The sequence below is a fragment of the Mobula birostris genome, chromosome 2, assembly GCF_030028105.1.
Source record: "Mobula birostris isolate sMobBir1 chromosome 2, sMobBir1.hap1, whole genome shotgun sequence".
Taxonomy (NCBI): Eukaryota; Metazoa; Chordata; class Chondrichthyes; order Myliobatiformes; family Myliobatidae; genus Mobula; species Mobula birostris.
In genome coordinates, this window is record NC_092371.1 from 101,092,655 (window position 1) to 101,119,487 (window position 26,833).

The 26,833-nt window shown below is 44.9% G+C and overlaps 1 protein-coding gene across 5 annotated transcripts in view; it reads right to left on the reverse strand.

Moving 5' to 3' along the window:
- Positions 1 to 251: 251 nt before the first annotated feature.
- Positions 252 to 26,833, reverse strand: part of prss35 (serine protease 35) — a 39,967-nt gene continuing 13,385 nt past the window's right edge. For 4 of the 5 annotated variants that reach the window (XM_072245816.1, XM_072245794.1, XM_072245807.1 and 1 more), the window contains one exon: positions 252 to 5,820. In XM_072245816.1, coding sequence (XP_072101917.1) covers positions 4,659 to 5,801 — 1,143 coding nt within the window. In that variant the 5' untranslated portion in view covers positions 5,802 to 5,820 and the 3' untranslated portion in view covers positions 252 to 4,658. Of the gene's footprint in view, positions 5,821 to 22,976; positions 23,268 to 26,833 lie in introns of those variants that run through there. The other variant, XM_072245789.1, reaches the window with a different exon arrangement.

A 26,833-nucleotide genomic window follows, 5' to 3' on the forward strand; every position in this document is an offset into this window, starting at 1 on the left:
TGGGCCGCACCATTGTGGGCTGAATGGCCTGTTCCTGTGCTGTAGCCGTCCATGTTCCTACTCAGGTAACCATGTGTTACGACAGTGGTGTACAGAAGAGCGTCCCTGAATGCACAACACTTTAAACCATGAAGAGGATGGGCTATAGCAGAAGACGACCTCAAGGGTTCTATTCCTGTATCTAATAAAGTGATCACAGAGAGTATTTTGTATATTAAGTGTCTATTTCCAACAATAAAAAACACAACAGATAACCAAGAACAGAGAAGATCTGTATTTTTCTGCTCGACATACAGTGAAATTCATAGATCATGTCTTACACAATATACTGTACATCAGAACAGTGGATCTATCAAAAGTACCACTATCTAACCATGCATTTCAGAGTTTTATTTTAAAATGACACTTAAGAGCAAATATGCAAAGCAACTTATATTTTGCCCAAAGCAAAAAAAAAACAACAAAATTACCTGGGTTTAGTTATTCTTTTCCCTTAATGAATTTCGAGTAGCACGGTAGAGCAGAAACTGCTTCACAGTGGCAGCTGTAAGATCGGGGTTCAGTTCCTGCTGCAGGCTGTAAGGAGTTTGTACGTTCTCCCTGTGACTGCGTGGGTTTCCCCCACATGCTCTGGTTTCCTCCCACATTCCAAAAACATACTGATAAGGGCCAGTTAGCTGCAGGCATGTTGTGTTGGTGCCAGCAGCCCGGTGACACTTGTGGCTGCCCCCAGCACATCCTCACTGATACGATTTGACACAAGCAACACGTTTCACTGGGTGTTTCAATTTTTCGATGTACATGTGACAAATAAAGCTAATCTTTATTTTTATGTCTTTATTTAATGGCCATCATCAGCTATTACCCAGCTGGATTATTTTTCTAAAACAATGAACTTAATTACTAATTATCTTAGGTAAACATATTCTCATTGTACACTTCAAATAGAAAAATCAGTGATTTTCTTGAATATCGTTAATCAAAATCTAATTCTAACAAATAAATTAAATTTTTGTGTGCTTGTCATTAATTCAAAATAAATGACTTCAAGTTCTATTTGTTAATGACCATCATTATTTAAATATTTCCTTGAAGTGTTGTGTAGAATTCCCTCAATGGTGTTGTGCTTTGAGTGTAGCTGTATTTATTTTTTAAGAGTTAACAGTGTGCACCATTTTACAATTCTTAGGTAAATACCTTTTTTTTCCCTATTTAATCTTTACTGTCACCTAACCTGCAATGACAGTGAGTGCAACAGATAGGGTAGCTCCAGCCCTTCTAAAGTGGTAGAACTTTCCTCAAACGTTTCACAGACATTATTATTCGTATATATATATTTATTTATTTAGAGATACAGTGTGGAACTGGCCCTTCCAGCCCTTTGAGCTGTGGCACCCAGTAACCCATTGATTTAACCCTAGCCTTATCACAGGACAATTTACAATGACCAATTAATCCACTAACCAGTAAGTCTCTAGACTGTGGGAGGAAATCGGAGCTCTGGCGGGGGGGGGGGGGAATGCACAAACACGTGTGAAGGGACGTATAAACTTGCTTACAATGGATGCCGGAATTGAAGTCCGAACTCTGAACTCCAACACCCTGAGCATCGCGCGAACCGCTCGGTCACCATGGCACCTGACCATACCTCACATATAACCATATAGCAATTACAGCACGGAAACAGGCCATCTCGGCCCTTCTAGTCCGTGCCGAACTCTTACTCTCACCGAACATCTATGGCATTCTCTGCCTCACTCAATACTTTTGTCCTCCTGCAATAGGAGTAAGCTAATATTACTCAAGTTTTTGTTTAGGACAGAATTCTGTATCTGGTTTCAAAGAACAGAATTTGCCAGGAAATGTTCAGGGTTTTACCACTCTGCCCAGATACAAGTTCTGAAACATTGTCATTTTGTCTACCTTCTTCATGAATACAAACCAATAGATCTTTGTCATTGTTCTCTGTATAAATAAGAGTGATGTGCTGTTAGCAATCAAATGATCAGGTTGATACTTGAAGCGTTAGTTTCTAATCTACACAGTTAGCTCGATGCAATTGAAAAATATAAGCTTCTGACAACACATTTTTAAAGAGATTGATTTGATTTGCCTTGCCATACAGAATGACAAATCCCATTGAAGTATCATTCACTCCTGTAACACCATAGGCTGATTAGACCTCGACCCATTAACCCACCCCTCCACACCCCCAACCACCACTACTTTATCATTTGCTGTCAGTCACCTTATGTACAGACACTCCTGTGCTCAGCATCACTTTACAGACATACAATCAATTATGTCTGTAAGCTACCTTAAGTATCAATATTTATTGTTTTTTAAAAATTATTGTGTTCTTTATTTTACTGTGTTTCTTTGGTGCTGCATCGGATCCAGAATAACAATTATTTTGTTTGCATTTACACTATGTGCTGGAAATGACGTTAGACAATCTTGAACCTTGAATAAGGCATTTTTAGTGGATGGCTACGAAAGTGCTAGATTCTATAGTACTTTGACTTATCACTACCTCAATACTTTTTATGGGTTCAGAGGAGACAGAGGTCATGAAAAGAATGAAATGATGGTTGAAACTTAAATAAATTTAACTAACAAATCCCATTTACATTTTCATTCACTGCATCGATTTAATTACACTTTGATTGAGTGAACATTTGTTGTGTGAATTCAATTCCTTTTACAAGCTGCAGTATTCTCTTTAATTTTACTAAGCTTTGTAACTACAGGCCCTTCTTTGTGTACAAACGCCTGGTTTAGGTTCAGCCTCCACCCACAAACAGGTGTTTTGGAGATGGCTGAGGTGAATTTGCCGCGGAGCTACTGACATCTTCTGCCGTGTGTGAATTTGGTTCATGGTCACCTTTCCCACTTGCAAACTGCCCGGGCTACCACCAGATGACAGCAATCAGTCTGTGTGTAGTTCTCCATTGATTCTCTTGTACTACTGCGGATGCCTGCAAGAAAATGAATCTCAGAGTAGTATAAATGTATAAATACTGCACGGTAGTGCAGCAGTTATTGCCACACTATTACAGCTTGGGGCTTTGGAGTTTGGAGTTCAATTCCGGCATCTTCTCTAAGGAGTCCGTACCGTGGAATGCTTGGGCTTTCTCTGGGTACTCCAGTTTCCTCCCACAGTCCAACGATGTTGGTTAATTGGTCACTGTAAATTGTCCCATGAATAGGCTAGGGTCAAACCGGGGTCTGCTGAGGCAGTGCAGCTCGAAGGGCTGAAAGGGTCCACTCTGTGCTGTATCTTGAAATAAAAATTTTAAAAACACATATGTATTTTGATAATAAATTTACTTTGAACGTGGGGAGGACCTATATTATATCTATCTGTAGAATGCATTCCATTTTGGCAGTTCATTTACAAAAAGGCATATTTGTGCTAAAGTCATAAAAAAATTGATGATAACATATTCCCTTCAATAGGGGAAAAATCTATGAAGATCACCTACCATATATCTTCAACAGAAAATGATGTAATGCAAAATCAGTACAAGGGTAAGAATCACTTCCCCTTAGGTTACAAGACATTTTAAATTTGATGCAAGTGACATGTTGATGCAGCAGAAACCGTAGTAGCTTAATACAAGAAATTGCTTAAAGTGTGAATGAATAGTGTTTCGTTTATAAGATAAAGAAGGCACGATAGTGGCTATATTTCATTAGGTCTTTGAGGAGAACTGGTTTGTCAGCAGACAATTGCAAGTTTCTACAGATGTACCGTGGAGAACATTCTACCTGGTTGCTTCACCACTTGGTACGGAGGGGCTACTGCACAGGATCAGAAAAAGCTGCAGAAAGTTGTAAACTCAGCCAGCTCCATCATCGGCACTAGCCTCCCCAGCAGTTGGAGACATCTTCAAAAGGTGATAACTCAAAAAGACAGCATCTATCATTAAGGACCCCCATCACCCAAGACATGCTATCTTCTCATTACTACCATCAAGGAGGAGGTACAGGAGCCTGAAGACACACACTCACCATTTCAGGAACAGCTTCTTCCCTTCCACCACCAGATTTCTGAATGGACAATGAACCCTTGAACACTCCCACATGATTTTTAGTTTTTAAATGTTTTCCCTCTTTTTGCACTACTCGATTTTTTATTTCCATTTCTTAATGTAATTTATGTTTTATTACTACGTATTACAAAGTACTGCTGCCACAAAACAACAAATTTCACAACATATTGTATGCCAGTGACAACAGACCTAATTCTGATTCTAATCATCTAGAGATTGTGGCAGTGAATCCGTCAACACTAAAAATAACATTAGAAATGAGAATAAGGAGACATTTTAATACATGGAACTTTCAACACCATTAACTAAATACTTATTAGGTTTGTACTGGCTTTGAATATCTCAATCCTGCAGATGAATAATTAACTAAGATAAATACTGAATATCTGACGGCAATGCACCCCATTTATTGATATGCTCCGAAAGGCTGCTGTTAATTTTACATTTTCATAAATTAGAGCACCCTGAACAGATTATTATAATCAAGATGAAATTGCACTTGTCTTTTCAATGACTCTCAGTGGAAAACTATCATCCAGATCGGCCAATGTCTGTACAGAAGTACGCGGACGTGAAAGTGAGTAACAGGAGTAACAGATTCCATCAACCATCTCTGCAATCAGCATAGTTTCCATGTATCCAGAAACAGATCTGTGCGTATTTAAGAGGCGTGATGCGCACGGCCACATTGTAGTCCTGTTGCCCGCCGTTGATCTTCACCCACTGGTGACCGGAAAAGACTCCGATGATTTTCCGTTTCCAGACGCGATGCTCGGGATCCCGAAGCCGAATGTAGATGCCTGAGCCGCTTGATCCAGGCTGGGCGTCGCAGTACTGGTAGAGCAGGTCATTGGACTCATCAGACACGGTGCAAAACCGATAAACCAACTTGCCCGGCCTGTCGTTGTCGAAGCCCGAGAAGTGAATCCGGCTGCTTGGCATGTTCTGCACAGGGGGACTAATGCCAATATCCATGTACTTGTGCTTCTGGGCCCTTTTCAACTCCAGAATGGCGTAATCATAATCGATTGCAATATCTTCACCGACACCTTTGAACCACCCCTTTGGTACTTGAGTGCGGACGACCCTGGACCACTGGAAAGACGGCTTATCCTTTGTTGATCGCTTAATCCTCTTAGACCCTCTTCTTCTACCACCTCCCTTGGATCTCATCTTTAGAAATCCAACTCGGAGCTTCTTGGCACCCTTCGCATAGTCTTTGCCGTCGTGGATGCAGTGAGCTGCTGTCAGCACATGTTTCCGGGACACTAAAATGCCGGTACATCCTGTGGAGATTTTCACCGCAGTGTTGAAGGGATAGTTAGTAACGAACTGCTTCTGGCTAATGCTGAACCTGCTGTCCAACCCGAAGACCTGCCTCTTCCTCCTCCTCGAATAACTGCTACCCTTGGTGTACTCAAGTTCGTGCTTCAGATCAAATTCTCTGATGTTTACCTCAGTCATTGTGCGTGTCCCATTACTGTACACCGTCTCATACGAAAGGTAATTCTGAAGGTCAGACACAGTTGGTGACGGTAGTTTCTTTTGACAAGCGATCCCACAGGTTGAGTTAAGCAACAATTTGGTTTCAGCTGCAAATCTTGGAGGTTTGATGGTCTTCGTTCTTCTGTCCAACACTTGAGGTGCCCTCTGTAAGTGCCAGGTGTAGTCATTCTCAGTGCCAATCTCAAAGGCAAGTATCAATGTACTTGTGGAAAGGAATAATATAATTGGTAGATTTCCCATTGTGAGACCAGATTTTCTTCTGTGAAGAAAGCAAAAAAAATAGTTTTAATATAAGATATACTTTCAGATCAACTGCTTGTGTGCGGTTTTCACCAGGTCCTCCAAATTCTTCTACAGTCCAAAGATGTACTGGATAGCTTGATTGGGCAGTGTAAATTGTCTCGAGATTAGGTTAGGGTTAAAGCTGGGTTGTCAAGGGTTGCTGGGTAGTAGGCTCATTGGGCCAGAAGGCCCTGTCTGCACTGTAACTCTAAATAAAATAAAATAAACTTGTCAAGAATTGACCCAAATGTAGAGCAGTGGAGATGGTTTAGTGGTGAGCAATAACTTTAATAACTAGCTGCAAAATAACAAGACAGGAGGGGCCACAAAGCAAGAGTGAACACAACAAGCAACAAGGTAAACCTTAGGCAGAGAGAGTGAAGGCTAGGAGCAAGTGGTTGAGGCCGGCTGGTTCGACGAGAAAATAAGGATTGTGGATGAGAGCTGGGTTTAAATAGGCTGCAGGTGACGAGTTGGAAACGAATGGCAGGAGCTTCCTGCTACTTGGGTGGAGATTGGGAGGAACCTGTATGTGCAGATCTGACACTACTCATATCAGAAATTTTAAATTGCTTTACTTACATAGTAAAACATAGATCTGTAATATAATTTTGGACCAATACTTATTGTATGGCCTTCACATCCAGCTTGGCTGCTAAGCCTAGCGGAACCAATTCTACTGACAGGAGAAGGAGCAAAGGTGGTTTACTAACACCTTAAAACCAGTTGTCCTAAAAACAGATGGGGCTCGTCAGCCATGGTTAGCAGCTCTTCAAAGAGAAAGAAAACTCTGATCTCAAACATCCGCTGCCTTGTGGTTATACCCACTCATGGGGAAGGCTTTGGGAGTGAGCCCCAAGGAAAAGACTGGAGCTGGACTCCCTAAGACTGTCTTACGTTGAGTTCAATGCTGACTGGCATCTCCTGCGACTTCGCTGGTGCCAAACTGTATCCATTCCTTTGTATTCCTCAACTGCATGGAGAGGGGGAGCCTGCTGTATGTGAAACAGCTTGCTCCCCATATTGTAGTGCCCTGGCTTGTGTATCATGTAGACAGCTGGGACACAACATCTAAGACCGACCCCGACCAATAGAGCAGCCTAACATTGTGTGATGCACTGAAGGTAGTGTCATGACAGAACCAAAGTCAAAGCAAGATCTATCATCAAAGTACATATTTGTTCATATGTTTATTTTCTTGCAAGCAATACAGAAAAATAAAGAAATAAAATAGTACTTATGAAAAACTATACATAAACAAGGACTGACAAATAACCAATGTGGAAAAGAAGACAAACTGCAAATAAAAAATAATACTGAGGCAATGAGCTGTAAAGAGTCTCCAGGTTGTGGAATGGTTCAGAGCTGAGGTGAGCATAGTTATCCACACTGGTTCAGGAGCCTGGTAACTGTTCCCAAACCTGCTGATGTTGGATCCAAGACCCCTTCATGAAATATAGCTGCTGTCGTGCCTTCTTTGTATTGCATCAGTATGGTGGGCCCAGGATAGATCCTCAGAGATACTGACACCCAGAAACCTGAAACTGCTCACCCTTTCCACTGCTGACCCCTCAATGAGAACCACCATTCCCACACTCTCACAGTCTTCTGAGTGAAAAAGTTCCTCTTAAACGTTTCACCTTTCACCCTTAACCTACTCTTCTCCGTATACATGATCCCCTTAGGAAACAGCATTGGAGAACATAAACTTGATTTCCACAGTTATGCAGATGACACATGACTGAACATCTTGTGTGAGCCCAATGATGATAACAACCTATTCTCTCCAACTTCTGGTATGGCTGCAATAAACAAATGTTTGAGCAATAACTTCCCAAAACTAAATAAAGATAAAATACTTTTGGCTGGTCCCAAAGCCAAAAGAGATAAACTTACTGCTAAATTTGAGAACTTGGCTCTCCTTGAGCAAGCCTGGATGTTATCCTTAATTAAGATTTGAATCTTAAATCCCACATAAGGAAGTTAATTAGAACAGCATTTCTACATTTAAGAAATATTGCTAAGGCACGTAAGGATGCTGAGAAACTAATTCATGCCTTTATATTGAATAGATTACTTTATTGCAATACACTTTTTACTGGCCTTCCAAAGCAACCTACTGACAAATTTTAACTCATTCAGAATGCAGCTGCTAGATTTTTAACTAAAACCAGGATAAGGGAGCACCCCATTCCGCCTAGCTACTCAGCATTGGCTTCCGGTATCTTTTAGAATTGATTTTGGAGTTCTCTTACTTGTTTTTAAAGCTCTCCATGGTCTGGGACCGGAGTATAACACAAAATCATTTCAGTTTATAACCCTGCTCGAGCTCTCAGGTCTTCTTCTGCTGGTCTTTTAAATTTAAACTATCTCCTGCCAAAGATAATTGGCTGTTCAGCTTTTTTGAACTATGCTCCTAAACAGTGGACTGTGTACTTAAAAACTATAAGGGATGCAGACTCAGTAGACACTTCTAAACACATGCTCAAAACCCATTTATTTAACCTAGCTTTTTAACAATAGCTTTTTGTCTGTTATTTTCATGATTGCCCTTTATCCCATTGTAAAACACTTTGAACTACATCATCCGTATGAAAAGTGCTCTATAAACAAGTTATTTCATTACTAACGCATTACTTCTAGTTCTAGTCTCACCCAGCCTCAGTTGAAAAAGCCTGTTTGCATTTACCCTATCTATACCCCTGACAATTTTGTATACCTCTATCAAATCTCCTCTCATTCCCCTACCCTCCAGGGAGTAAAGTCTTAACCTATTCAATCTTTCCCTGTAACTCAGGTGCTCAAGACCTGGCAACGTGCTTGTAAATTTTCTCTGTACTCTTTCAGTCTTATTGACATATTTCCTGAAGGTAGGTGACCAGAACTGCACAAAATACAACAATTATGTCTTCACCAACTTCCGATATAACTTCAACTTTCTTTCTTTCTTGAGAAGGGAATAGTATGTAGTTTTCCAACTCAGTCAAAAGCAGAGGGTAGTGAAAGTGTGGCATGAGCTGCCAGTGGAAGTGGTGGGTATGGGTTAGAGATCAAGTTTTCAGAGAAATTTGGATAGGTATATGGATGGGAGAGGGATAGATGGCTATGGACAGAGTGCAGGTCAATGGGACTAGGCAAGGACTAGATGGGCTGAAGGGTCTGTTTCTGCACTGTAGTGCTCCTTAACTCTGTACTCAGTGTAAGGAGGAAAATGCATAGTCAACATTTCGGGCCAAGACCCTTCATAAATACAAAACCCTTTCTTATCTATCTATGCCTACACTTATGACATTCAGTCAAGCTATAAACTAATCATTTTTGCTTAGAATTAAATTGCCAAGAAGCATTATTTATTTCCAAATGTAATTTTTGCTGAATGTGCTTGTTTCACAGAACTAAGCCTCCTCCAGTCCCTGGCCAGAACTCTCAGGCATCAGGTGTTTGAGTTCCGGTCTGGGCTTCCTCCACTCTCAGGGATCAACATAAAACTTTCCCAAAATTTGCCTTGAAGGAGTGCTGAAATTGAAGTGAAGTCACTTGCCTGAAGGTCAAAGACCCAAGTCAGCTTGTCTGGAGCTTGGAGCCCTGATGTCTGAGAGTCTGGGCCTGGGACTGAAGCTCGGAAGCCCGATGTTTGACAGTCTGGACGTGGGACTGGAGCTCAGAGCCCTGATGCCTGGGACTGGAGCTCAGAACCCCGATGTCTGAGAGTCCGGGCCTGGGACTGGAGCTCGGAGGCCCGATGTCTGAGAATCCGGGCCTGGGACTGGAGCTCGGAGGCCCGATATCTGAGAATCCGGGCCTGGGACTGGAGCTCAGAACCCCGATGTCTGAGAGTCCAGGCCTGGGACTGGAGCTCAGAACCCCGATGTCTGAGAGTCCAGGCCTGGGACTGGAGCTCATTGGCCTGGGTGGAGGGAGTGGGAAAGGGACTTGTTTTGTTGCTGTTGTTGCTGATTGTGTGGTTCTGCTAAACACAGTGGGCATGCTATGTTGACACCGGGGAACATAAATTACACATTTCACTGTATGTTTCAGAATGCATGCGGTAAGTAAATCTGAATCTGAACCTGCACAAAATCACAGACCTCCCACCTCTCCCGGAAGTTCCGGGAGTCTCCGGCAAATTAATAGTGGCTCCCTGATGCCCGCAAATTATATACAATGTCCCGGAAATTGATTTTTTTGAGACCGAGCATGAGATAGCGAGAGCAAGGGCCAGAAAGCAAGCACGAGAGAGCGAGCGTGAGTGAGAGTGACCACGAGAGAGAGAGAGAGAGAGAGAGAGAGAGAGAGAGAGAGAGAGAGAGAGAGAGTGAGAGCGAGAGAGCTACCACGAGAGAGAGAGAGAGAGCAAGAGCCAGAAAGGAAGCGCGAGAGAGCGAGCGCGAGTGAGAGCGACCACGAGAGAGAGACCATGAGAGAGAGAGAGACAGAGAGAGAGTGAGAGAGAGAGCGAGCAGGAGTGAGAGTGACCATGAGAGATAGAGCGCGCGAGAGCAAGAGCAAGAGCGAGAGAGTTCCAAAAAAAGTCAGAGTGGCAGAGTGTTCCAAAAAAAGAAAATATAGAACATACGTCACCCCAGACTACACTAAAGTGTACCTCTGCCTAATAGGGGTCAAAATAACGACAGTGTTGCTCGCTGCACTGTTTGCGACAGTGACTTTTCTATTGCCTATGGTGGGTTAAAACTGTAAAAGACATGTTGAGGTGAGTTTAACAGGTGTCATTCGTTCATTAGCATAGCTAACGTTATTTAAACTAGATGGCCAGCTGCTAAGGAGCTACTCTATTGCAGACATCCCACCTCTCCGGAAGTCTCCCGCAAATTGATGGTGCTACCTCTCTGAAATGAGCTTTTGCAGGTTGGGGTGACTGAAATCACAGACCAGATTTCCCACTAGCCCTGTGGAGTGACTGACTGCACAGATAGGTTTTGTACCAGGGTGACACACTGAGCACAGCCAGTCACGTTACATCCGCTGAAGGTGAGCCAGAGCAACAGCCATTGAGGCCAATGCAGGCAGGTGATTGAGTGGGATATGAGTGAAGTCTTGTGACCCAGATCTCCATACAACTGCAAGATGAGAGATTGTTTAATTCCATTTCCAGTACACAAGGGGAACGAGAAAGAAATAATTATTACTCCAGTTCTGATGCAGCACAAAGATATTAACAAAAGATACAGAGCACAATAATAATAAAATATGTAAGATAGATTATGTACATAGTTGATTGCATGTCCATGAAGTGATGCTAGGGGCTAAATAACGTGACTGACAAGAAATCATGACGCAGTGGTGGAGTTAGTGCGTGGAGGTGTTCATCAGTACTTGAGGCCCTGCATTGCTAAGGGTCGACCATGGGGTCTGCGTCTCAGCTGTCTCTGAGATACGCAAGTCAGGGCAGCATGGTACGGAGAGCAAGCTGCTGCCCATACAGCAGGCTCCTCCTCTCCACGCGGCTGATGAATCCAGAGGAAGAGCAGAGACCGATACGGTTTGGCACCAGCAGCATCGCAGGAATTACCAGTCAGCAGTGAATGCAACATCGGGCTGCCTGAGGTGCTCCAGCTCTGGATTTTTCCCTCTGGGTTCGCTCCCGAAGCCTTCCTCATGGCAGTAGAGGTTTGGGATCAGAGTTTTCCTTCTCCTGGATGAGTTGCCAACCACGCTGAAGCAACTGATTTTATGGCGCCCGTAGCCCGCCTTTGACCCTTTTCCAGTCAGTAGAAATGGTTCTGCCAGGCTTAGTAGCTAGGCCACGCATGAAGGCCAGGATCTGGACTTGGTTGTCAGAGACTACTTAAGACCCGTGCTACTGGGAGCATTTAATAAGTCATGGGAGCTTATCCCCACCACCCTACTACCCCACTACACCGCCCCGCCCACCCCTGGCCGTGACGACCCAAGTGACTTGATCAGTCTTACTGCTCAGGGAAAGTAACTGCTTTTGAGCCTAGTGGTCCTGGCATGGATGCTACGTAGCCTCTTCCCTGACGGGATTGAGAATGGCTGCAATAAACTGACTGACAGACGCAGCTTCAGAAACCTCTTTGCTTTGTTTATAACCTCAGCAGGTTCCCAAACCCTGTTTGCTGCGATAGTCTGCATATGGATTTGACTGTATTTAATTCGTGGTTGTACACTCTTTGAAGTAGTTGCCTCCTCTGGTGAATTACGAAGGTCACAAGCCTATAACGGGAAATTACAACGTGAAACTAGTTGAGAAGAAAATACATAATTATCATAAAGGTAAACGGTTTCTTACTTGAAGCGTTCCCTGTATTTTTAAACATACCAACCACTTTGAGTTAAGATAATTGTTTCCATCCTCTTAAAATGGTTGGTATGTTTTCTGCTAAAGAACAGCTTTAAAGGCTCAAACGTTTTAAAGCTGCATTTTATTGCCAAAGTATGTATGTACAATACGACTCTGATATTTGTCTTCTCCAGATAGCTACGAAATACAAAAAAAATGGAAGGCGTTGAAAGAAAAGACATCAACATGCATGAAAAAGAAACAAAACTCACAACCCCCCCTCCTTCGCACAACAACTAACAGATCACTGACATGGAAAACGGAACAGCAATCCCCAAACCCCCAATCCCCTCCCTTGCAAAAAAACTAATAGATTTCCACCCATATAACAGAAGCTGGAATATCAAAAACCCCAAACCCTTCCATCGCAAAAAAAACAGCGACAATAACTTCAAACCCCCAAACCCCTTCCTCGCAGAAAAAAACCCAGCAACAATAACATCAAACTCCCAACCTGTCTCTCTGTCACAAACACAAAAAACTCACAGATCCCCCACACAGAAAAACAGCAACAAGGTCAGACCTCAAATCCCCAACCTGCTTCCTCGCACAAAAACCAACACATCGCCTACCCACCAATCAGCAACGAGAAAGGAAAGACCGAAAACTGAAGGAGGCCAACATAAACCGCAGTCCAATAATCACATGAACCTCAGAATTTTGAAAACGTCCTCCCATCAGCACTGAGGAGAGCAGCCACACAAACGCAGTCCCTCCGTGAAGCGCGACCGCCACGCTGGGTCCGAACGCCGTCACCGTACGTTCGCCACATATACAGTACGTCGGAAATCGAAACATACAGTGAAATGCATCATTTGTGTCGATGACCAACACCTTCCGGGGCAGTCCGCAAGTGTGGCCATGGTTCTGGTGCCAACGTAGCAAACCCACAACTCACTGACTATAACCAGTACATCTTTGGAATGTGGGAGGAAACCGGAGCACCCGGAGAAAACCCACGCAGTCAAGGGAGAGTATGAAACCTCCTTACAGACAGCGGCAGGAAATGAAATCCGATCAGTGGAGCCATGAAGCATTACTCTAGCTAATATGCTACCACGCCCCCTGTGCTGATGTAAAAACAGGCTTCTTAAGAGTACAAACGAACAAGGCTACATTCATGTTATTTCTCCGCATACCAATTGTTTGGGAAAGAATTAATAAACATTCGAATTTGTTATTGAAGTGCAAGCTAAAACTGTACTTAAATCCTGCCTTTAATAAATGGAAAGGCAGGAAATCTCCTGATGTAGAAGATCAAAAATCTGGCTGAATGATGCTGCAACATCAATTTCCTGCTCAACATCACAAAAACCAAAGAAATGATTGACTACAGGAGCAAGGCCTTTGCTGCACATGAGACTGATTAACAAGAATTACAGGAAAGATACTGACATGGATAAAGCATTAGCTGATTGGCAGGAGGCAAAAAGTGGGAATAAAGGGGGCCTTTTCTGGTTGGGTGCCAGTGACTAGGGGTCTGTGTGGGGACAGATTCTTTTCACTTATCATCAATCAATTGGATGATAGAATTGATAGCTTTGTGGCCAAGTTTGCAGACAATATGAAGCTAGGTGAGTGGGAGGGGGGAGCGGAGGAGGTAGTTTTGAGGAAGAAGAGAGGGTACAGAGGGACTTAGACAGATTAGGAGAATGGGCAAAGAAGTGGCAGATGGAATACGGTGTCGGGACATGTATAGTCATGCACTTTGATAGAAGAAATGAAAGGGTTGACCATTTTCTAAATGCAGAGAAAATTCAAAAAACTGAGGTGCAAAGGGACTGGGGAGTCCTTGTGTAGGATTCACTAAAGGTTGAGGCAGGTTTGATATTATCATTTAAAGTTGAATTGGATAGCTATATGGACAGGAAAAGAATGGAGGGTTATAGACTGAGTGCAGGTCGGTGGGACTAGGTTAGAGTAAGAGTTCGGCACGGACTAGAAGGGCTGAGATGGCCTGTTTCCGTGCAGTAATTGTTATATGGCTATATGGTTAATTTGCAGGTGAAGTTGGTGGTGAGGAAGGCAAATGCAATTTTAAGAGGACTCAAATATAAAAGCAAAGATGTAACGTTGAGGCTTTATGAAGCACTGGTGAGGCCTCACTTGGAGTATTGTGAGCAGTTTGGGCCCTTATCTAAGAGAGGATGTGCTGACATTGGAGAGGGTTCAGAAGAGTTTCACTTGAATGATTCCAGGAATGAAAGGCTTATTGTATGAGGAGTGATTGATGTTACGGGCCTGTACTCATTAAATTTTGAAGAATGAGGGGGGATCTCATTAAATCCTATCAAATGCTGAAAGGCCTAGATAGAGTGGATGTAGGGACGATGTTTCCTATTGTGGGTGAGTCTAGGACCAGAAGGCACAGCCTCAGAATAGAGGGACATTCACTTAGAACAGAGATGAGAAGGAATTTCTTTAGCCAGAGGGTAGTGCATCTGTGGAATTCTTTGCCAGGGACGGCTGTAGAGGCCTCGTCATTGGATGAATTTGAGACAGAGGTTGATAGGTTCTTGATTAGTCAGGGAGTGACAGATTACAGGGAGAAGGCAGGGAATTGGGTTGAGAGGAAAATGGATCAGCCATGATGAAATGGCGGAGCAGACTCGATGGATAGGCCAATTCAGTCTCTATGTCTTCTGGTTTTATGGTCTTGGGAGGAAGCTGGAGGTCCATGAGCCAGTCCTCATTAGGAAATGGGATGTGGAGAGGGTCAGTAACTTTTAATTCCTTGGCGTTATCATGTCAGAGGATCTGTCCCAGGACCAGCACATTAAGTACCATCACAAACAACACCTCAACTTTCTGAATGGAGAAGAGAGTTGCATAGAATGGGATCCCTGTGTAAAGCAGAAGGTGGTGGGGGGGGGGGGGGGAGGAAAAGATGTGCTTGGTGGTTGAATCCCATCAGAAATGGCAGAAGTTCCAGAGACAGAGAGATTGAGAAAGGGGAGGGAGGTGTCAGAAATGGAGCAAGTAAATTTGAGGGCAGAGTAGAAGTTGGAGGCAAAATGGATGAAGTCGACGAGCTCTGCATGGGTGCAGGAAGCAGCACCAATGCAGACGTCAATGTAGCATAGGAAAAGTTGGGGAGTGATAGGCTTGGAACATAGACTGTTCCATGCAGCTGATAAAAAGGCAGGCATAGCTGGGACCCATGTGAGTGCCCGTGGCTACACCTTTTGTTTGAAGGAGGTGGGAGGAGCCGAAGGAGAAATTATTGAGAGTGAGGACTAGTTCCACCAGATGGAGGAGAACGGTGGTGGAGGGTATCAGGTTAGGTCTGTTATCTAGAAAGAAATGGAGAGCTTTAAGACCTCCCTGTTAGGGGACGGAGGTGTATAGGGACTGGACGTCCGTGGTGAAAATCAGATAACTGTGACCAGGGAACCTGAAGTCATTGAAAAGTTCCAGAGCATGTGAAGTATCCCAAACGTAGGTAGGAAGGGACTGAACCGGAGGGGGTGTGGGTAAAGCTGAGTCGAGGTATAAGTCCGGACGGGTTGGAACAAGCTGAAACAATGGGTCTACCTGGACAGGCAGGTTTGCGGATTTTGGGTAGGAGGTAGAAATGGGGGGAGTGGGGTGAGGGAACTATGAGGCTGGTGGGAGTGGGTGGGAGATCCTGAGTTAATAAGGTCAGTAAAGATGCGGGAGACAATGGCCTGGTGCTCCTTAGTGGGGTACTGTTTGAGGGGTAAGTAAGGGGAGGTGTTTAAGAGTGTGGCCTGGCCTCACCAAGGTAGCGGTCAGTCCGCAAACAACTACAGCACCCGCCCCCCTCTTATCTGCAGGTTTGATGGTTGGTTAGCATTAGCATGGGGAGAATGGCAAGCAGTGTGTTAGGAGAAACATACACATTTCACTGTATGTTTCAATATACATGTGACAAATAAATCTAATCTTAATTTTTAATCTATAATCTCCTTCATAGGTAAAGCCCTCCCCACCATTGAGCTCATCTACAAGGAGCCTGTTGCAGGAAAGCGGCATCCATCGTCAAAGAACCCCTCCACCCCCTCTCCCCCGACACCAATCCGGGCCATCTCACTGCTGCCATCGGGAAGAAGGAACAGGAGCCTCAGGACCCACACCACCAGGTTCAGGAACAGTTATTACCCCTCCACCATCAGGCTCTTGGACAAAAGAGCTCTCTCCTCACTCCCGCAATTGAGAAGGAGGTACAGGAGCCCGAGGTAACAGTTACCACCCCTCAATCTGCAGGCTCTTCAACTAGCATGGATAACTTCACTCACCCCAACACTGAGGTCCCCACTGTCCTCACAACCTTATAACTTATTTTCAAGGACTCTATAAATCAATATTATTTATTGCTTATTTATCTATTATTGTTATTTTGTCTTTTTGTATTTACACAATTTGTTGTCTTTTTCACATTGGTTGTTTGTCTTTGTGTGCAGCTTTTCATTGACTATTGTATTCCTTTGAATTTATTTTGAATGTCTGGAAGAAAATGAATCTCATTGTTGTATATAGTGACATATATGTACTTTGATAATAAATGTAATTTGGACATTGAATTTAACTTGCCAGTTAAGGTGACTGCTGTGTTACTGTTAATTCACCACTAGGTGGCAGAAGATGGCAGGCGAGCTCCCACAAGTTCTAGCATTGGACAACAGGAATTCTGCAGATGCTGGAAATTCAAGCAACACACATCAAAGTTGCGCAGGCCAGGCAGCATCTCTAGGAAGAGGTACAGTCGACGTCTCGGCCTGAAACGTCGACTGTACCTCTTCCTAGAGATGCTGCCTGGCCTGCTGCGTTCACCAGCAACTTTGATGTGTGTTGCTTCTAGCATTGAACATTAATTTTTCAACTTGTACTGTTTGCTAGTGAGGTTTCTATTTCCTCATCGGACTACTGCTCTGAAATTTGGCACTATTTATATTTGCTTACAGTTCAATTCACAATAAGGCATCCACATTCCAGTTTTAGATCACAATTTAATTATTTTATGATGTTATTTGCAACGCAGGTTTTGGAAGTTACCCAAGAGCAGTAGAAATGAGAAACTTTTAAAGTGTTAACTTCTGGAAAGCTTTTGAATTAATCCACACACTAATCACACCACTACTTCCTATGTGTGAGAGGTAACGGTGGGGAAGGCTAGCCAGTGTCCTGTCAGTAACAGATACAAAATGCTGGAGGGTCTCGGCTCAAAGTGTCAACAGTTTAATCTTTTCCATAGATGCTGCCTGGGTCCTGTTGAGTTCCTCCAGCATTTTGTGTGTATTACTTTGATTTCCAGCATCTGCAGATTTTCTCTTGCTGGAGGTACTAGCAGGTCAGGCAGCATCTGGTTGAAGGGTCTCGGCCCAAAACATCAACTCTTTATTCCTTCCAATAGATGCTGCCTGACCTGGTGTGTGTGTGTGTGTGTGTGTGTGTGTGTGTGAGATATTTATATATATATTCTGGATTTCCAGCATCTACAGAACCTCTTCTGCCTGTGTCCTGCCCAACAGTATCTGATACCATATATCTGATGAGACACCAGCTGTGTGCAGAGAGGAGCTGTCCCTGGTTGTTCCCTTTTCCATCATGGCATTAGGTCTGAGAATGGCTCACCACCCTCACCAAGACCAACACCCAGGTCTGAGAGCCCACTGCACCTTGCTAGTGAACTAATGGTGAACTGATTGAGGACTTGAGGAAGGTGACATTGGGAGGACACACAACAGTCCTCTTTGAGGGGCCAGCAGTGGAAAGGGTGAGCAGCTTCAAGTTCCTGAGTGGTAACATCTCAGGGGATCGATCCTGGGCACAACATATTGATGCAATCCTGAAGAAGGCATTCTAGCAGCTCTACCTCGTTGGGAGTTTGAGGAGATCTGATATGTCACCAAAGACACTTTAAATTTTCTACAGATGTGCAGGTGGAGATCTGGCTCCAATGCACAAGATGTGAGAGGCTGCAGAGGGTTACAGAGTCAGCTATGGCACAACCCTCCTCACCGTCAAGGACATCTTCAAGAGATGATGCATCAAGAAAGCTGCACCCATCATTAAGGATCCTCTCCACCTGGAATAAGCCCTCTGCTCATTACTACCACCGAGGAGGAGGTACGGGAGCCTGAAGACCCACACTCACTGAGTCAGGAGCAGCATCTTCCCCTCCACAATCCGATTTCTGAGTGGTCCGTGAACACTCCCGCATTATTCTTCTTTGCATTATTTATTTACTTTGCACGTTATAGTAATTTTATGTCTTTGCACAGAACTGCTGCCACAAAACAACACATTTCACAACACACAAGACAGAGATACTAAACCTGAGTCAGACGACAACAGTTTCTGGTTGCTGTCATGTGTCTCTAGGTCACTCTTACATTGCCAGTGCAAAGTACTCGAGCTGTGGTCAGCTTGCAGGGGTTAAAAATTATGCTTCTGATGTAAGGACCTGAAACACTGATCCCGATTCTCCCCGGAGGCCACTGAATGTTTCCATCATTTCTGCCTGTGTTTAGGCTAGGAAGGGAAAGGAGGCGAAATAGTCTTGTTATCTAAGGCAAGTGTCTGAGTAATGTTGAGTCGTGATGCCGAGGCAGGGTAGAATCAAATTAACTACTTCATTGCTTAATATAGAGATACAGCACAGTAACAAGTCTTTCCGGCCCAACAAGTCCCCGCTGCCCGATTGAAACCATGTGGCCAGTCAGCCTACTGACCCACGCGGTCGTGGGAAGAACATGCAAACTCTTCACAGGCAGTGGCAGGAATCGAACCCCGGTTGCTGGTGCTGTAATCATGTTACACTAACCACTATGCAACTGTATCATGCCAGCTTCTGCTGAGATCGAGAAAGACGACATGGATGGGCCTGGTGTTTTTTACCTTTGAGGGGCCAGCAGTGGAAAGGGTGAGCAGCTTCAAGTTCCTGAGTGTTAACATCTCAGGGGATCAATCCTGGGCACAACATATTGATGCAATCCTGAAGAAGGCATTCTAGCAGCTCTACCTCATTGGGAGTTTGAGGAGATCTGGTATGTCACCAAAGGCTGAAAATGAATGGGGAAGTATCCATGGCATTTTTGAAGAGAGATGCAATTGTCATAGGAGATTTTTGAATCTTTGAATCCACTTACTGATTGTGCAAACCAACATGGCAGGGTATCTAGAGGAAGAATATAACAGGGATTGCTGCCATAAAATCATAAGACACAGGGGCAGGATTAGGTCATTTGGCCCATGGAGTCTGCTCTGCCATTCCATCATGGCCCATTCTTCTGGCTTCTCCTCATATTCACTGACACCCTTATGAATCAAGAGCCTATCAAACTCTGCTTTAAATATATCTGATGATTTGGCCTCCAAAGCCGCCTGTGGCAATGAATTCCACAGAATTTCCACCAGTTAGCTAAAATAGTTCCTCCTCATCCCTATATTCTGAGGCTGTGCCCCTGGTCGTGGACACTCACAGTATTGGAAACATTGTATGCATGTCCACTCTGCCTAGGCTTTTCAATGAGATCCCCCCACCCCACCTCATTCTTCTAAACTCCAGTGGGAACAGGCCGAGAAAGGTCAAACATTCCTCATACATTAACTCCTTCATTGCCAGAATGCTTCTCACAAATCTCCTTTGGACCCCCAGCACATCCTTTCTTAGATAAGGAGCCCAAAACTGCTCACAATACTGTACTCCAAATGCAGTCAGACCAAAACCGTATAAGGTCTCAGCATTACATCATAAACACAAGAGATTCTGCAGATGCTGGAAGCCCAGAGTAACACACATATACACACACACAGAGTGCCAGAGGAACTCAGCAGGATCCATGGAGAGGTATAAAGAGTTGATATTTTAGCTCAAACCCTTCATCAGGACTGGAAAGGAAGGGGGCAGAAGGCAGAAACCTCAAAACACTCATTCCTCTCCACAGATGCTGCCTGACCTGCTGAGTTCCTCCAGCTTTTTGTGTGTGTTATTCTGGATTTCCAGCACCTGCGGAATCCCTTGTTTATGATCTACCGGTCTGCACATCTTTGTGATGTTGGAGGAAACTGGAGCACCCGGGAGGAAAACCAGCACGGTCACAGGCAGAGTGTGCAGACTCCACAGCAACAGCACCTGAGGTCAACATCGAGCCAGCGTCTGGTGGCATCGACATCAAGGCCACCAGACTCAAAACCAGTCACTTACCCCAAGCAGCAAGGCTGATCAACACCTCCACCCACTCACCCACCTCTCCACACAGTCAACCACCACTCCTTCATCATTTCCTGTCAGTCACCTTCTGCCTTGTGTCACTTTGTGGACATACAATCTATCATCATTATCGTCTGCTGTGTGGTACGTCGTGGACAATCAGCGTCTGTCCATGACCACGGTTGCTTTTGGCCATTTTTTTTCTACAGAAGTTGTTTGCCATTGGCTTCTTCTGGGCAGTGTCTTCACAAGACGGGTGACCCCAATCACTATCAATACTCTTCAGGGATTGTCCGCCTGGCATCAATGGTTGCATAACCAGGAGCTGAGGTAGCTACTCATACCACCATCCACCATATGCTCCCATGGATTCATCCTACCCTGATCGATTGGGAGGGGGGTGGGGTGGGGAGGGTTGTGAGGGTGGAGGAGAGAGAGTTAAGCAGGTGCTACACCTTCCCCAGGGATAACCTGCAGGCTAGCGGAGAGGAGGAGCGCCTTACACCTCCTTTGGCAGAGACCCATCTCCACCCTGCCACCCGGCTATGAATATAGACTGCCTTATATTCATTTTATTTTTTTCTATTATTCTCCGTGTTCTTTATCTTATTGTGATTTTTGTGCTGCATCGGATCCGGAGTAACCATTATTTCATTCTCCCTCACACCTGTGTATTAGAAATGACATTAAACTATCTTGAAACCTGGCGCCGTGAGGCAGCGTCTGCACCGCCCGTGTTAACTTGATGCATTTTTCGCATTCCTGCTCTTCTGGAATCTCATGAAAATTTTACATTTTTATAGATTTTTAATAACTTGAGGTATCTAGAGATGATTTTCGAACTGATTCTATGCAGCTCCCATCCTTGTTGCGTACTCTATTACAGCTCGGGGCGGTGGAGTTCGAATCCCCGCGTCCCCCCCGCAGGGAGTCTCCGCACGTCCTGCCCCCGGAATGCGAGGGATTTCGTCGGGACCCCGCTTTCCTCCCACGGTCCAAAGACGACCAGAGTAGGTTAACTGGTCATTGTAAATTGTCCCGTGATTAGTTTAGGGTTAAATCGGGGTTGGTGGGGGGTGATGGGCGGTGCGGCTGGAAGGGTCTATTCTCTCAGTAAGTAATCGCTGACATATAATCTCAGGTCTGGGCGGTGCTTGTCTCTTAAAGCGAAACTTGGGAGAAGTTCCCCGGGTTAGTGGCAGCATGGAAAAACGCACGCTGAATCCCACCATCCCACCAAGCGGCTTTTATAAGGAAGCAAGCCAATCCTCTGAACTTCACTCACCCCATCACTGAACGCTTCCTACAACACACGGGGTCACTTCAAGGACTCTTCACCTCACGTTCCCGATATTTATTGCTTATTTGTTATTATTATGTTTTGTTTCTTTGTGAATGCCCGAGAGAAAGTGAATCTCAGCGTTGTACATGTACTTTGAAAGTAAATTTATTTTGACTTTGCTTTGCGGTGTTAGGTCACCGCCGGGGAGAAACGTGGATCGCTGTAGTTTGATGGGCCGTGTTCCGTGGAGTGTTTCGGCTGACCGCGGTTCACGCAAGTGAACGGCAGATGGACCGGCAGCGCCGCCGGCCCACTCACGTCCCCGGAGACCCGGGACGCGCACAGAGGGGGAAGCGCCCTGCTCTCCCCTCGGCGTTTCCCTGCACGCAGGGGCTCACCCCCACGTCTCTACAAGCAGCGACCTTCACAAATAGCAGACGCGGTAACCTTATCGTTTTAAAACTCTACCTTTCAACCCCTTGTCGTTTTATTCCGCTGATCCCGAGGACCACCTCCAGGAAAAAGTTCGAAGTAACTTTATTATCGAAGTGCCTTTATGTCGCTAAATACTACCCTGAGATTCGTTTTTTTTTATCGCTGACGTTCTCAATAGGTACAAAGAAACACGATGGGAAAATTACACAAAGACTGACAACCGATATGCAAAAGATGATAAACTGTAAATACAAAAATAAAGATAGATAAAACAGGACACGAGTTGTCGTCCTTAAAAGAGGAATTAGTTCCTCTGGGGAAACTCTTGTGGGTAAACATAGCGTTTGAAGGCGTTTTCTTTTTCTTAATTCACTGTCGTTTAGAATAGTTTACGCTCCGGGCAAATAACAAACTTACGAATGAAAAAAGAAGCACTTTTAGTTGATTTGTGGGGTTTTGTTAGAAAACTGGAATGGCGAAACACAATAAAACCACATAGCAACAGCACACTTAGTGTGGAATTCGCGAGTTAAGTCTTAGCGCGGTAACCGAAGTTCTGAAAAGTGAGTGGAATCGGCCGCTGTTTGACAGAATGCTAAATCAAAAGTGGAAAAACTCTGGTGTTTTATGGGGAAGGTGTGAACATGGTCGTCAGTCCACCGCGTTTGTCACGGGAGCGCACTTCGCGATCCGGTGTTCCTGACTCTGCAGCCGTTTGCGTGGCTTTTCCGACAAAGCCGTCCCTGCCCTGTGCCGGAGCGGGGACAATTCCTCGCCGAGCTCGTCCTCCTCTCTCCTTGGACCTAGGCTGACTCTAACCTGATGAAGGGTCTCGGCTCTTTATTCCTCTCTATGGATGTTGCCTGACCTGCCGAGTTCCGCCAGCATTCAGTGTATCTGACACCGACCTCTTCTTACCTGTTAGCACGCCGCGCTGCGCGACCCTCTCTCTCCAGGTACGGCCCCGGCTCCTTTGCGGTTCATGAGGTGGCTCACCTCTCTGCAACCCTCCCGGTGCTCGCGTTTGAACACCGAATGCCAGCTCGCTGCTGCCGAGCACCTCCCGCCTGATGCCTGCGAGGAAAATCCACGTCTTGGCGTTTCTTCCCAGCGCCGGGGGGAAGCCGACAGGGGAGTGTCCAATTAGAGCCCGCTCGCCTCCCTCTCGGCACTGTTTCGTTTCCAAGTGACTGTTTACAAACGCATCTCGGCGGGGTCTTGTTCGTCAGACAAGGCTAGAAACAAAACCCCCCGTTGTGAAATACCAAGGACTTCCCCCCACTCCACCCACTAACTTAGCTGCTTGTTGGTGCTGAAAATTTGCGGTCTGTTCCGACACGTTGCGGTGAGGATGAAGTCGAGCGTGAAGTTTTAAAGACCCGTCGCACCTGCAATGAATGGGCGAGCAGGGGAAACGGTAATCACAGGAAGGGTGTTCAAATTTCCTCCTCGCTGAACTTCAGCGAACGAAACATCGAATCACAACGGTTTACCCAGGCAATCTCTTTTTTAAACTGTAGGTATTAATCAGTGCCTATCGAACTATTGCCACGATATACACAAGGGATTCTGCAGATGCTGGAAATCCAGAGCAACACGCACAAAATGCCAGAGGAACTCAGCAGGTCGGGCAGCATCTATGGAGAGGAATAAACAGTGGACGTTTCCGGCCGAGACCCTTCCTTTCCAGTGACGATGAAGACCCGAAGTGTCGATTTTCTCCAACTCCTCCCACTTCCTCCCAACCAAAGGTGTAGCCATGGTCACCCGTATGGGTCCTAGCTATGCCTGCCTTTTCGTTGGCTTTGTGGAACAATCTATGTTCCAAGCCTATACTGGTATCTGTTCCCCAATTTCCCTTCGCTGCACGCATGCTGAGCTCGTTGACTTCATTAACTTTACCTCCAACTTTCACCCTGCCCTCAAGTTTACCTGGTCCATTTCTGATACCTCCCTCCCCTTTCTAGATCTTTCTGTCTCTACCTCTGGAGACAGCTTATCCACTAATGTCTACTATAAGCCTACTGACTCTCACAGCTATCTGGACTATTCCTCTTCTCACCCTGTCTCTTGTAAAATCCCTTCTCGCAATTCCTCCGTCCCCACCACATCTGCTCTCAGGATGAGGCATTTCATTCCAAGACAAAGGAGATGTCCTCCTTTTTTTAAAGAAAGGGGCTTCCCTTCCTCCACCGTCAACTCTGCTCTCAAATGCATCTCCCTCATTTCACGCACATCTGCTCTCACTCCATCCTCCCGCCACCCCACTAGGAATAGGGTTCCCCTTGTCCTCACCTATCACCCTACCAGCCTCCGGGTCCAAAATATAATTCTCCGTAACTTCTGCTAACTCCAATGGGATCCCACCACTAAGCACATCTTTCCCTCCCCCCCCCCCACTTTCCACAGGGATCACTCCCTTTGCAACTTCCTTGTCCATTCGTCCCGCCCGATCCCTCCCCACCGATCTCCCTCCCGGCATTTATCCTTGTAAGCAGAACAAGTGCTTCACATGCCCTTACACTTCCTCCCTCACTACCATTCAGGGCCCCAGACAGTCCTTCCAGGTGAGGTGACACTTCACCTGTGAGTTGGCTGGGGTGATATACTGCATCTGGTGCTGCTGATACGGCCCTCTATATATTGGCGAGACCCGACGCAGACTGGGAGATTGTTTCGCTGAACACCTATGCTCTGTCCGCCAGAGAAAGCAGGATCTCCCAGTGGCCACACATTTTAATTCCACGTCCCATTCCCATTCTGATATGTCTATCCACGGCCTCCTCTACTGTAAAGATGAAGCTACACTCAGGTTGGAGGAACAACACCTTATATTCCGTCTGGGTAGCCTCCAACCTGATGGCATGAACATTGATCTCTCTAACCTGCTAATGCCCCACCTCCCCCTTGTACCCCATCCATTATTTATTTATTTATTTATATACACTTTTTTTTCTCTCTCTCCTTTTTCTCCCTCTGTCCCCCTCACTATACCCCTTGCTCAGCCTCTGGGCTTCCCCCCTCCCCCTTTTCCTTCTCCCTAGGTCTCCTGTCCCATGATCCTCTCATATCCCTTTTGCCAATCAACTGTCCAGCTCTTGGCTCCATCCCTCCCCCTCCTGTCTTCTCCTATTAATTCGGATCTCCCCCTCCCCCTTCCACTTTCAAATCTCTTACTACCTCTTCTTTCAGTTAGTCCTGATGAGGGGTCTCGGCCCAAAACGTCAACTGTACCTCTTCCTAGAGATGCTGCCTGGCCTGCTGCGTTTACCAGCAACCTGGATGTGCGTTGCTTGAAATTCCAGCATCTGCAGATTTCCTCATTTTTGCGTTCCTCCAGCATTTTGTGATTTTTGCCATTAATTAGTGCGCAATAGTTGGTTACGATACTAACAGTGCTGACGTATGGATTTCTTAACCTTGAGTGCTGCTGCTTCGGTCGCTGTTATGAGACTCTGAACAAGCTCTGGAATTCTAAGATGGACTGTGGACCTCACAATCTACCCCTGTCTTTACAACTGCAGCACAACAGTGGAAAGTGCGAGCAGTTTCGAAATCCTGGGAGTGCACATCACACACAACCTCTCATAGTCCCAGAACACATCCTACACAATCAGGAAAGCTCACTAATGCTTGTACTTTGCAAGGAGGCCGAAGAAAGTGGGACTACATGCATTCATACTAACGTTATTCTACGCCGTAGAGAGCATCTTGACAAACCGCACAGTGGTAGACAGGAAGGCTCAACAACCAGTGGCCAAACTTGCCCATCGCTTCACTAGCTCCAACCTACCCACCATCAAGGACATGCAAATACAGAAAGGTGCCAGAGAAAGGTCAGTAACATCACTTACCCTGCTCATGGACCATTTGTTCAATCCGATCAGGGATGAGGCTGTGTAGCATCCACAGCAGGACCACCAGACACTAAAACAGTTTCTTCCCCAAGCAGTAAGATAATGAACACAATAATAATTTAAAAAATAAATAAATTAAAATACCTAAGTTAGCTTATATACATAGATGATTGTATGAGTGATCAATACCTCCACTCTCCACCACCACTACTGTCTCATTTCTTGTAATGAGTTCTTTGGACTCGTAGGGGACACCAGAAAGCATTAGGCTCCAAGGTTTTTAAAGCACCTGGATTGGTTAATTGTTATTTAATGAGATTCATTAATCATTTAGAGTTCCTTGTGTTTTTTCCCCAAGTGACTTGCTCTTTGTAATGCAGTCTCCTGGTGACTTCTGATTAAGCTTGTGAAGTTTATTTTGATAGACTCAGGGATTCCTTGTTATTTAAGAGGAAGCCTGATTAGCGCTAATTCCAGGGTCCTAGTTTTGAGAATGTAACTTCTCGCAGTGTTGCTCAGCTGAACCACCAAAGTTTTTTTGTAGTTATTATGAATAAACTTTCATTGCCATCCTTGCATCGGAATCTGTAGTTCCTCTGCGCTTAGGTTCCAATATTGCCAGCATACATTGTGGCAAATTCCTGTCAGAGTCACTTTATGTACAGACACTCCTGTGCCCAGCATCACTTTATGGACATACAATCATCTATGTATATAAGCTAACTTAGGTATTTTTATTTATTTATTTTTTAAATTATTATTGTGTTCGTTATCTTAATGTGTTTATTCTGCTGTTTCAGACCCTATACAACAATTACTTTGTTCTCCTTTACACTTGAAATGACATTAAACAATCTTGAAGACAAAGTACATTTATTATCAAACTACCTATGTCACTTTGAGATTTGTTCACTTGCA